General features: G+C 38.3%; 1 protein-coding gene across 1 annotated transcript in view; it reads right to left on the bottom strand.

Moving 5' to 3' along the window:
* TBC1D19 (TBC1 domain family member 19) overlaps nucleotides 1-13,501 on the bottom strand; it is a 155,033-nt gene that overhangs the window by 34,317 nt on the left and 107,215 nt on the right. Inside the window, exons 14-15 of the mRNA XM_082653432.1 lie at nucleotides 4,252-4,336; nucleotides 1,202-1,246 (exon numbers count right to left, since the gene is read on the bottom strand). Of these exons, the coding sequence (XP_082509558.1) occupies nucleotides 1,202-1,246; nucleotides 4,252-4,336 (130 nt within the window). The remainder of the gene's footprint in view (nucleotides 1-1,201; nucleotides 1,247-4,251; nucleotides 4,337-13,501) is intronic.

Below are 13,501 nucleotides of genomic sequence, written 5' to 3' on the forward strand. Positions count from 1 at the left end.
GTTTTGTTTTTTAAATTTAAGTTTGCCTTTGTTGTTTTTCTTTTTTAAATAGTGGGCATATGAAGAGTAATTAGTTCAGGTTAAATTTGCGTTAAATAATGTAGAAGTCAGAATTGAAGATATCACTTTTAGAGTAATTAACAAATAGAAGCAAGAGAGCAGAGAAGAAGTCCTAGGAAAATGTGTGAAAAGAAGAGAAGCAGAAAAAAAAAAAGAGCAGCAGAACAAGAGTGGGGTGGGACATTGGAATGCCAGTGCTTAAAGAGGGACAGAGGAGGCTAGCCTGTGAAGGAACCTGGGACAGCACACTGAGAGGTACAAGGAGAGGACAGTGCCATGAAAGCCAAGGATGAGTTCCAGATGGGCTGGTCAGTAAAGAAGCTAGACGCAACTTGTATCAGCTGCATTTTGTGAGCAATCACTACACATCCGGTGCTGTGTCATACAGTGTTATCTCCTTTAATCTGTTACCCATGTGCTAGAGATGACAAATCTGAAGTTCAGCGAAGATGTATAACTTACCCAAGGTCATAGGGTGAGTTGGCAGAACTGGGATCTGAACCCAGGTCTGCAGGATTACAAAGCCCATGTTCTTAACTCTGCTGGAGTAAAAGAACTTCTTCAGGATGCAACATTATAGTATCATAATAAGGACTGCTATATATTGCTTTTCCAAGGAGCATATCTTAAAACTATCTGATAATCTCAAAGAAATGATATTCAAGGAGGTCACTATACATTTGATCACTTTAATCAAAACATACTTTTTTCAGTGACGTATTTCTTGAAATATTTTTATTTCATAAATATTACACTTGTCAAATCATGAGAACAATAAAGTGCAACACAAGGCAACCCACTCATTAGGGCACTGCTCCAATAAAGCCAAAAGGAAGGTCCTAGATGGACGAGTTAATGTCCTTCAGAGGAAAGCTAAGCACCCTGGACTTAGACACCTGAGTCTTCTTAGCTTTCTCACAAATGCTACTACTGGTCTCAAGGAAAATCAGAAAGGATATGCACAGTTCAGCAAAAAACTACCACAAACATGAAATTAATTAGAATAGTTATTCTATAGAAGGTTTATTTTAGATGATAAATTATTATCCATTTAAAGATAGAGAATAAGAAGTCACAGTGCTATTATAAAAGTTGTAATTTTTCTATTTCCCACTAGAGGGAGGAATAGCATTGCTCTTACCATTTGGTGGATAAAAGACAGCATATTCTTCTAGTCCTAGTTTTCCTGTAAGAGAAAACCATAGAGAGTTCCAATATGATTAGATAAAATAGAAAAAACTTTAAAAATTAATTTTGTGAATATGCTAAAAATTAATGGAATTTATAAACTACTATAGTACAATCTCCTTTCATTTCATTTTATGATATGGAATTAATTTGAAAATATGCCAGCCAATCTTTTGGTATTAGCAAATCCTTTCATCAACTAAAGTCAATAATATAAACTTAAGCACTACAAGGTAAGTGATATAAAATAATTAAAAGAACAAACATTTTCAAGCTCCTTAAGCACTTAAGAAGAGCAGCATCTATTTGTAAGCCTAGAATTGTTGTGTTAATTATTAAGTAATTCTAGTCTAGTCATTAAAGTAAGTCCTAAGCTTTGCAACACCTCATTAGTTTACATTTTATGGAATGAGCTAAGAAGTTAAAATTAAATGTCTTTCACTGTATGGTGGTAATATTTTCTGAATTCCTGAACAATTGATATGGTCTGAGAATGAGGCTAAATATTTGAAATCAGGATTATCTCAGAAAATTAAAGTATATTCACCATAATTAAATGTTTAAGTGAGTTTTTAAAAGTTTTTCCTCAAAACTTTCAAAGGTCTGAGTTTTTTCCCACCTTCTACTGAGGTGGGAAAAAGTAGGTAGCTCTTATCTTGACAGTTTTTCTAACACTGTTGAGTCTACTGAAAAGTCACATGCGTTTTTGCACTTGGCTTTAAGGTAAGATTTTTAATTAAAAAATTTTTTTTGGTTGGGAATGGTGGGAGAGAGGAAATGAAGAACTGCATGAGCAGTTTAGGTCAGGGTGGAGACAACAAGGGTTGATCTTGTGAGTAAGAAGAGAATGAAATGATAGATGGGTAGGTAGGTCGATGGATGGATGATAGAGAATACCTGCTGGGTACCCAATACTGGGCTAGGTGCCGAGAGGCAAACAGAGTAGATATGAGATATGGTGTCTGAACCATGTGGCTTATAATCCAGACTAAAACAGGAAACATTAAGATATGTTTGCTAAGTTTTCTGGCACAGGCTTTAAGTGCTTTAGAGGTTTCGAGGAGAGGGAAATTGATGATGGGTTGGTGGACTTGGAGACAATGGAAAATGTATATTGGTCTCTGCCCCTGGTTGCTGGCACAGAGCTCCTGAAACCCTTGTACTTTCCTAAGTGATAAGAGCATTAGGAGCATCTTTCATTCTATTGGGGTGACTCTGAGTGGGCTTCTGAACGGGCGCTGGTCACCAGAAAGACCATGCCTTGATTAGAAGCCCCACCCCCTCATACTCCAGAGGGACTGGAAATGGAGTTTAATAATTGATCATGCCTCTGTGAGGAAGACTCCATAAAACCCCAGAAGTAGGGGGTTTGAAGAGCTTCTAGGTGGGCAAACACATCAACACTGGGAAGAAGACGCACTCCAACTCCATGGGGACAGAAGCTTCTATGCTTGTGACCCTCCCAGGCGTAGCCCTATGTGCCTCTTCATCTGGCTGTTCATTTGTATTCTTTATCATATCCTTTAACCAACTGGTAAATGTTAGTACGTGTTTCCCTGAGTTCTGTGGGCCTCTCTAGTACATCAGTCAAACCCAAGGAGAGGGTTGTTGGAATGTCCAGTCTAAAGCCAGTTGGTCAGAAGCACAGATGATAACCTAAGCTTGTGACTGGTGTCTGAAGTGTGTGTGTGTGTGTATGTATGTGAGGACTGAGTCCTTAACCTGTGGGATCTGACACCATCTCTAGGTAGACAGTGTTAGAATTGAGTTAAACTGCAGGACACCCAGGTGGTGTCAAGACTAGCTTGTTATTGTGGGGAAAATTCCCCACATATGTGTGACCAAAAGTGTCAGAAGTGAAGTGCTTTGTGTGAGTAGTAAATTAAAAACACAGGAGCAAAACACAGTAGGAAAGAATTGGGTTTTTCCCTACATAGAAGGAAATAATCTGAGTTTTTCTGATACTGTGAGATATAGGCTAGTTCTTCAAGAACCTATGATTTTGGGGGTGGAGGAGTGGGAATCTTTCCATGTTTAGGGAATATATAGAGGCTTAGAATGAAAGTGGGATAATGTGGAATAAACAGAGAATCAAAGTTAGCTAGGTTAAGACAGGATCAACTGATGGAGGGCTGAATTAAAATTTGGCTGAATTTAGAGGTAAGTCCATTAGATAAGTTCTATAATCAGTTTTTCAGCAGATGATGTGAAAGAAACAAACAAGTAAACCAAATGCTTCTATCAATTCAGTATAGAAGCAATGTAACCAAGAGAGCCCCCAAGTAGGGGGAGCCTGATCCCAGCACTGGCAATGTGGGCCTGTCTTAGGGCAGGGGTTGTAGTAATCAGGCAGACGGTTGGACTTAGGAGATACAGGACAAACAGCATCTTTCTTTATGGGAATAGCAGAATGACCATACACAATAGGCTTATAAGCTTCCAGTGCTGGGTGTTCACTACTTAATAAAAAGGAGGAAGCGGGGAAAGGCTTCCAGCTGAAATTAGTTCAATTGCCAGGTGATAGCAGGATACTGAAATAGCATAATCTTGTAGGCAGCTAGTGATAAAGAGAAGAAAGCAATAAAATAGAATTAAGAAAGCTAATAGCATATAAATTATACCAAACTTCAAGTGTGGTGTAACATTTTGAGAGAAGGAGTAAAGAAAGCAAGAAAAAGAAAATTCAACTGATAAACTCATAGTTAGAAGGGTAAGTAAAAGTCAACAGATATGGCAAAAACAGCAACAGAGGAGAGAGCAAACAGGAAAAATAAAGAAGTAATTTTAAATGCTGTTTTGGGGAACCACTTTCCTGTGATCTGCGATAAGTGGCTTGGGCACTGATTTAAGTGGGAGTGAAAGATAGTTACAATAACCTGAGAGACATCTTATTAAATAATTTACAACAAAAATTTTGACAACCAATATATGCTATAAAATAAACAGTCTTGGCATGATTATGTAAGTGTTAAAGAATACTTCCTTTATATACTAAAATTTTACCTCTTATGTATGATTTCGGTGGTGAAGCACTGTTGTATGCAAAGTGACCCAACACAGATGTATCTCGGGAGAAACAAAGTAATACCTGGGTACAACATTGGAAAAAACAAACAATTAAGCACTGTTTTTTTCCCTTTATTTTGTATTGAGATATGGTTGCATTACAATGTTGTGTTAACTTGTGTACTTTTTATTTTTTTAACATCTTTATTGGAATATAACTGCTTTACAATGTTGTGTTAGTTTCTGTTGTATAACAAAGTGAATCAGCTATACGTATACATATATCCCCATATCCCTTCCCTCTTGCGTCTCCCTCCCACCCTTCCTATCCCACCTCTCTAGACGGTTACAAAGCACAGAGCTGATCTCCCAGTGCTATGCGGCTGCTTCCCACTAGCTATCTATTTTACATTTGGTACTGTATATATGTCCATGCCACTCTCTCACTTTGTCCCACCTTACCCTTCCCCCTCCCCATGTCCTCAAGTCCATTCTCTACGTCTGCATCTTTTTTTTTTTTTTTTGTGGTACACGGGCCTCTCCCATTGCGGAGCACAGTCTCCGGACGTGCAGGCTCAGCGGCCATGGCTCACGGGCCCAGTCGCTCCGCGGCATGTGGGATCTTCCCAGACTGGGGTACAAACCCGTGTCCCTTGCACTGGCAAGCGGACTCTCAACCACTGCGCCACCAGGGAAGCCCCTACGTCTGCATCTTTATTCCTGTCCTGCCCCTAGGTTCTTCATTACCATTTTTTTTTTTTTTAGATTCTATATATATGTGTTAGCATACGGTATTTGTTTTTCTCTTTCTGACTTACTTCACTCTGTATGACAGACTCTAGGTCCATCCACCTCACTACAAATAACTCAATTTCGTTTCTTTTTATGGCTGAGTAATATTCCATTGTATATATGTGCCACATCTTCTTTATCTATTCATCTGTCGATGGACACTTAGGTTGCTTCCATGTCCTGGTTATTGTAAATAGAGCTGCAATTAACATTGTGGTACATGACTCTTTTTGAATTATGGTTTTCTCAGGGTATATGCCCAGTAGTGGGACTGCTGGGTCACATGGTAGTTCTATTTTTAGTTTTTTAAGGAACCTCCATACTGTTCTCCATAGTGGCTGTATTAATTTATATTCCCACCAACAGTGCAAGAGGGTTCCCTTTTCTCCACACCCTCTCCAGCATTTACTGTTTGTAGATTTTTTTGATGATGGCCATTCTGACTGGTGTGAGGTGATACCTCACTGTAGTTTTGATTTGCATTTCTCTAATGATTAGTGATGTTGACCAGTTGTTTCTTTTAGTGTATTTTTAATCTGCAAAAAAGAACCAACTTGAAGAAATTTAATAAGATAAGATGTGTAGAGCAGGGACCCTAGGTAACTACGATGGCACAGAGAAGTTTGAAAAGTGCAGGAAACTGGAACTAGGCTCATTGCTGGGATGCAGCAGCTGGCAGTGGGCATGTCAGGGTGGGAGGGAAGGCAACTCATGGTATCTAAAAGGGATTAGCAGCAGTAGAACAAGTGGCAGCCCAGCACAGGTTAGAAGCTGGTTGTTCTGACCAGCAGGTAGATATGGCAACTCTACCTAGAGAGGAAAATAGGTAGGGCAGAAAGTCAAAATCAAAGATGTCCAGTAGGAGGAGCTGGATTGTTGATACCAGCCTGGAGGCAGGGGACCAATCCCCAGGAAGGTGATTAGTGAGTGACAGGAAATCTAGGTCCTGGTATTAGAAGTCCTGGGATTCAAAAGATGTTACTGAGAAAAGGATTCGGGAATAACAGAAAAAGGCAGAAGCCCAGTTAACAGAACTGGGGAACAAAATCAGGGCTCGACTAGCAGCAGGAGTGAATGGAGAGGGGAACCATGAGTTCAAGACACAAGAGAGGGGCCCAGCTTTAGAAACAGGATAGATATGGAGACTGGGCATCAGTCAGGTGCAGTCATGAGATACGTACCAACCATTGCTGCTGATTTATTTTTATATATTAAAAGACTATGCAAGCAATACATGTTTATGATAAAAATAAGAAAAAAAATTAGAAATAGAGATAATTAAGAAATGGAGAAAGAAGACCCACAATCTCACCAGTGTTAATATTTTGATAAATATCCTTCCGGGCTGTTCTTATACATACATACATAAATTTTTCCAACAAAATAGGATTACGCATACTGTTCTATACTCTACTTTCTCTCAGTATTATAAAATAAGGGATTTCCCTGGTGGTGCAGTGGTTAAGAATCCACCTGCCAATGCAGGGGACACGGGTTCGATCCCTGGTCTGGGAAGATCCCACATGCCGCGGAGCAACTAATCCCATGTGCCACAACTACTGAGCCTGTGCTCTAGAGCCCACGAGCCACAACTACTGAGCCCACGTGCCACAACTACTGAAGGCCGCATGCCTTGTGCTCCACAACAAGAGAAGCCACTGCAAAGAGAAGCCTGCACACCGCAACGAAGAGTAGCCCCTGCTCACCGCAACTAGAGAACGCCCACGTGCAGCAATGAAGACCTAACACAGCCAAAATTTTAAAAATAAAGTAAATAAATCTGTAAAAAAAAATTATAAAGTAAGTATTTTCTACCCACATTTTTTAATGCTGCAGAATAATCCACTATACAGACGAACAATAGTTTATTTTTTGCGGTACGCGGGCCTCTCACTGCTGTGGCCTCTCCCGTTGCGGAGCACAGGCTCCGGACGCGCAGGCTCAGCGGCCATGGCTCACGGGCCCAGCCGCTCCGCGGCATGTGGGATCTTCCTGGACCAGGGCACGAACCCGTGCCCCCTGCATCGGCAGGTGGACTCTCAACCACTGCGCCACCAGGGAAGCCCTGATGTGTATTTTAATTAGGAACCTAAAAGTGGTCAGGAAATGAGCCTGGGATAATAAGATTTTGGAACAGGTCACCGGGACCAGACAAATAAGCCTAGGGTTGAAGGGAGAGGTCCAGAAAGCCCCAAAAGACAAATATAAATTAAAGATAAATAAAAATTTGGAAGTTGTCAGTGTACAGATGGTACTTAAAGTCAGGAGAATATATGAGATCACCAATGGCAAAGATGGGGGAAAAAAAGAGGTCCAAGGACTTATCCTTGGCGTTACTCCAGGGTATGACAGGGAGATGAAGAGAAAGCAGCAAAGGTGAATGAGAATGCCAGCCAGTAAGATAGAAGGGAACCAGAAAGCCTGATATCCTAGAAGCCAAGTGAAGAAAGAGAATCAAAGAGAAGGCATGATTGAGTGACCAAACAGATAAAGTAAGGTGAAAACTGGGAAATGACCAGCAATATGAAATCACTCGTGATCTTCAGTAGGACAAGTTGGGCACAAAAAGACTGATTAAGGAAGGTTCAAGAGAGAATAGGAGGATAGGACTTAGAAACAATATCTGCAGATTTTTTAAAAAGAAGTTTTGCCAAATAAGGGAACAGGGGAATGGGGCAGTAGCTGGAAGGGATAAGAGATCAAGAAAGATTTTTGTTTCACTTTATTTTGCTTTGTTTTTCAGGTTGAGAGACATAACCATGCAGTTGTATACTAAGAGGAGTGATTCAATAGAAATGGGAAAATTGATGATGGAAAAACTAACAATTGCACTGCCTTTGAGTACCGAGGGAAGATGAGTTTCAGTGTCCAAATGCAGGGACTGGCTTTGTTATAAATAAAAGCACGGGCAGTTTATCCATAATAAGAGGAAGGGAAAGCTGAATATATGGGTGCAGAGGCAGGTAGGTGGAATACGTGTGATGGAGGGCGGTTCTCAGAACTTTGATTTTTTTCAGAAACAGGACTCAAAGTCATTACCTGAGAGAGAAGAGGTGGAGATCTGAAGAGAGAGGAGGTATGAGAAGTCCTCTAGGGGAATAGATGAATGATTGGACCAGGGAAATGAAGTAGAAATGCCAAGCAGAAGTAAGGACTCTCTTGAGGTTAAAGGTCATGAATTTAAATCAAACCAGTCATCATGATTGCATGTTTTTCTCCAGCTACTTTCAAATGTACACTGCAGCCACAGAATTGGTGGAGAGTTGTACTTAACCAGGATTAAGGTTTTGTCAGTCAATTACTACTAGAAATTGGGAGAAGCGTGAGGGAGTTGAACATGTATTCAAGAGGAAGTGATTATAATGATAGGTCATGGTATTGACATGTCTTTCACATTTGTTCTCTCTCTCTGTTCACTCAGACCTTGCTCTATAGCAAGTGCTCATTAAGGTTAGCCTGAACTGCCAGAGTTGTTCACTGCCATGAAAAGCTAATCTCTCTTCACTAATCACCGTATGCACATGGCTCATGTTTATTTTTCTCAGTCTCCTAATTCCTTGCCTTTAAGAACCAGACATTTCCTCAGAGAAAGACAAATACCATGATTTCATTTATAAGTGGAATCTTAAAAAAAATAACCGCAAACAGACAAACAAAATAAAACAGAAATAGATTCATAGATACAGAGAACAAACTGACGATAGCCAGAGGGGAGGTGGGTGGGGGGTTGAGCGAAATAGGTGAAGAGGATTAAGAAGTACAAACTTCCAGTTATAAAACAAAGGAGTCATGAGAATATAATGTACAGCACAGGGAATACAGTCAATAGTAACTGGAATAACTGTATGGTGACAGATGGTTACTAGACTTATCACGGTGATCAATTTGTAATGTATATAAATGTCAAATCACTATGTTGTACACCTGAAAATAATATACTATTGTATATCAACCATACTTCGATAAAAAAATTAAAAAATTTTTAAATTAAAGGAAAAAGAACCAGACATTTCAGATAACATTTCTATTCTGAAGCCACCGCTAAGCTGAACTACTCCCAGAATTTATTTCTCCTTTAATTGTATTTGCATGCAACATTGCATAAACGTCTATCAGAGCATTTATCAAATTATAACTATATATTTGCCTTTACCTCATTTTTCACTAAAATGTGAGCTTAATAAACATGCAGCACCTTACACAGCGCCTGTATCAGAACAGACACTCAATAACTTGACATGAATAAAGGATATCTGATTGCACCTGGGCCTTTCTTGAACACCATTCAATGGCATTAAAATATGTATAACTATGGCATATTCTAATATGTCAGTATTCCTACTAAGCATATGCTAGATAAGCCAAGCGTATGGTAGAGAATTTGTCACCCAACAGAAAGATGAATTCCCGTGTCTTCTCTTTACTATATAAACATTCTTCCCTATAAATATTTTATATACTTTGGACAATAAGTTAACTTTTATAGATTGTCATGATGCTATTAAGTACTAGAACCTGAAAATGTTATTGTCAAACTACCCAATATACTTCCATGGAATAAGGGTTATCTTCTGTTTGAATACATTTTAAAACTCTGATATAATTTAAAACTTTCAGCACAATGAAGTATTTTTAAGAATTTCATGCAAAATAAAAACTAAACTTTGGAATACAAAAAAGTTGACTTATAACTCAAAACATTATTTCTGTAATGCTCAGTGTTGTTGCTTATAAAATTTAGGTAACTAACATGAGTCACTCAGAAGAGTGCCTGTGTATCCTTGTAGCATTGGCCCAGATCTTCCTTCAGGAGGGATTACTGGAGGTTTTCTCGTCTATATATGCGCACAGCAATGCCATGTGCTGTCTAATTTTGTAGCCTAGTCACAAAACCCAATAAATTGGTTATGACACAGAGCATGCCAGGAACATTAAGTTCACTCCATTACAATCAACAATTTTCCCATAGAGCAGTTATGTTGCTAGGCAGCTCTGCCAAAGGAAAGCCTATAATTAGTGACAAGAAAAGCCTTTCTTCTTTCTTATACATACATACACATACAAGTGTGCGTGCACACACGTATAGGGATAAAATTCTTTTCCCAGAGAAAAATCAGAACTCAATTTCTGATAATATTGTTTCCAATACATACAATTATAATTTTTATTACTTAAAATGAACTTCCCTCTGATAAGTCAGACTAATTGTAAAATTAGTTATTTAAAAGATATGATCATGGAAAGTATCCACATGAGGAAAATTTAATTCTGCATAATTCCCAAAGACAGAACTTACGTGTTATAATTATCCTTTTATTTATGTTATAAGGATAAAGATCCACATTACAGCTTTACAAAGTACTAAGAGTAGCAGAGGCCAGGAGATGTACAACTGAAAACATTATGTGAAATCTAAAAATAATACAATTTGGACTAAAATATGATAAAAATGGAAAATAATTGTTAAAGCACACTCCTATAGTACTTACTATCTGTGATATTAATTAACTTAATATCCAATGCTGTACATAAACACCTTAAAACAATTTCAAAACATTTTTGCCTCCCTAGCTAGAATGTAATAAGCCCATCAAAGGTGGTATCATTTACATATAAGAATCAATAAATATTTACTGATGATCAATCTGCTTTTTCTCAGAGAATGCATCCATTGTTTATAAATGGTTCTGTTTTTCAGACTTAGTCACTTATAAGTTTTCCAAGTTTATGGGGTACACAAAGATGAGTATATCCTCAAGGGCTAATTCTGGCACTATTTGGAGAAATTGTTACTACTCTCATTTAAAATGATATCCTTACTGACCCTGTTCATCAAATGAGGCAGATATGTTGCCTGGCAAATCTCTTTTACTACCACCAAAAAGCCTTTGTAGTTGTAACTTAAAATTGACAATCCTCTTCTTTCCAGTCACCAAAGGGGATGAAATCGTCAAATTTACACTTTTTCTACCCACACACTGAAGTAGAATAGTCAACACACTATAAATCATATGATTATTGGCCTTTGGTTGATATTATAATTTATGTATTCATGTTTACTGTCATAATACTAAACATTCATGGGGGAGAAATTATAAAATAATCAAATAAGCTATAAAAAGTACTATAAATAAAAAGTATGAAAAATACTACATAGGACTTTAAAAGCATACTTTAGATGGCCATGACTTTGTGTGTTTGTGTTGGGAAGCAGGGATTGGGTCAGGGAAGGTATTTGTGAGTAAGTGATATTTTAGCTGAGAGCTGAAGGAAAAATAGGAATTTATTAGAGGAAGAGGGGAGGGTAACAGTCTTTTACATCAAAGGAATTGCAGGTCTCATGGCCCTGAGGTAGAAAGAAGTATAGTGAACTTGAGGACTAAAAGATCAGAGTGGTTGGAATACACTGTACCAGAGTGTCAGGGCAGAGGTGAACAATGAGGCTGAAGAGGTGGACCAGTGCACGCAGAGTCATGTAGGCTTCATGAAGGATTTTGGTCTTTTTGGTTTTAATCTCACAAGTAACATGAATTGATTGGTGTTTTTACAAGACCACTCTGAGCAATCAGGCAAGACAAAGAAAAGAAGGCATCCAAACAGGAAAGAGAGAAATAAAATTATCTTTATTTGCAAATGATATGATCTTATATGTAGAAAATCCTAAGGATTCCACCAAAAATCTGCTAGAACTAAACAATGAATTCAGTAAAGTTGCAGGATACAAAATCAACATACAGAAAATAGCTGTGTTTCTATACACTAACAGCAAAACATCTGAAAAAGAAATAAATAATTCCATTCACTATAGTATCAAAACCAATAAAATACTAAGGAATAAGTTTAACCAAGGAGGTGAAAGATCTGTACACTGAAAAGTACAAGACTTTGATGAAAGAAACTGAAGAGGACACAAATGGAACAATATCCCATGTTCATGGATCCGAAGAATTAGCATTGTTAAAATGTCCATACTACCCAAAGCCATCTATAGATTCAATGCAATCCCTATTTAAATTCCAATGGCATTTTTTTCACAGAAATAGAAAAACAATCCTAAAATTTGTATAGAGCCACAAGAGAACCTGAGTAGCCAAAACAATCTCCAGAAAGAATAACAAAGCATCATACTTCCTGATTTCAAGCTATGCTACAAAGCTATAGTAATCAAAATAGTATAGCACTGGCATAAAAATAGACACACAAGCCAACGGAACAGAATTGAGAGCCCAGAAATAAACCACACATAAATAGTCAAGTAATATTTGACAAGGGAGCCACGAATACTCAATGGAGAAAGGATAGTATCTTCAATAATAAATAGGGTTGGGAAAACTGGATAACCACATGCAGAAGAATGAAATTAGACTCGTATCTTACCCCACTCACAAAAATGAACGTGAAATGGATTTAAGACTTAAATGTAAGACCTGTACCATAAAACTCCTAGAAAAAAACACAGAAAAAAAGCTCCTTGACTTCACAGAGATTTTCTGGATATGACAGTAAAACCACAAGCAACAAAAGCCAAATAAATAAGTGGGGCTACATCAAACTAAAAAGCTTCTGTAAAGCAAAAGAAATAAACAACAAAATGAAAAGGATGGGAGGATGGGAGAAAATATTTCCAAATCATATATCTGATAAGGGGTTAATATCCAAAATATATTAAGAATTCTTACAACTCAATAGCAAAAAAACAAAAAAAACCCAATTAAAAAATGGGCAGAGGAACTGAATAGAAGTTTTCCAAAGAAGACATACAAATGGCCAACAGGTACATGAAAAGGTAGTCAACATCAATAATCATCAGGGAAATGCAAATCAAAACCACAATATGTTATCACCTCAGAGCTGTTAAAATGGCTATCATCAAAAAGACAAGACAAAGAAAGACAAGTATTGGGGAGGGTACAGAGAAAAGGGAACCCTAGTGCACTGTTGGCAGGAATGCAAGTTGGTACAGCCACTACAGAAAATAAATATGGAGGTTACTCAAACCTGCTCTCCACAGAGGTCTGCCCTATGAGTTGAAGGCAGGGAGTCCCTGACTTCTTGGCTGCATTCTTCTGGAATTTAGCATCTGCAACACAGAGCTGAGGAGTGTGAGAAATACTGGTTACCTGACCCTCATATAGAGATACTGCAGACCTTGACTAGAAGTTATAGGGAAACGGAACCCCATCTTCCTGGCCACACTCAGCTGAATTGAAGCTTCCATCATGATGATCTGGGGGTGAGGGAAGGGAGAGAGTGCATCACGACTCAAGTGCTACAGACTGTTCTGAGATTTAGTAGCTTTTCTTGAATAAATGTTTTTTGGTTTTTTTTGTTGTTGTTGTTGCTGTCTTCATGTATGACCTTAACACAGATTCCAGATTTTTTTTTTTTTTTTTCTTTTGCGGTACACGGGCCTCTCACTGTTGTGGCCTCTCCTGTTGCGGAGCACAGGCTCCGG

This window comes from Grampus griseus, assembly GCF_964374135.1.
Source record: "Grampus griseus genome assembly, chromosome: 4".
NCBI lineage: Eukaryota > Metazoa > Chordata > Mammalia > Artiodactyla > Delphinidae > Grampus > Grampus griseus.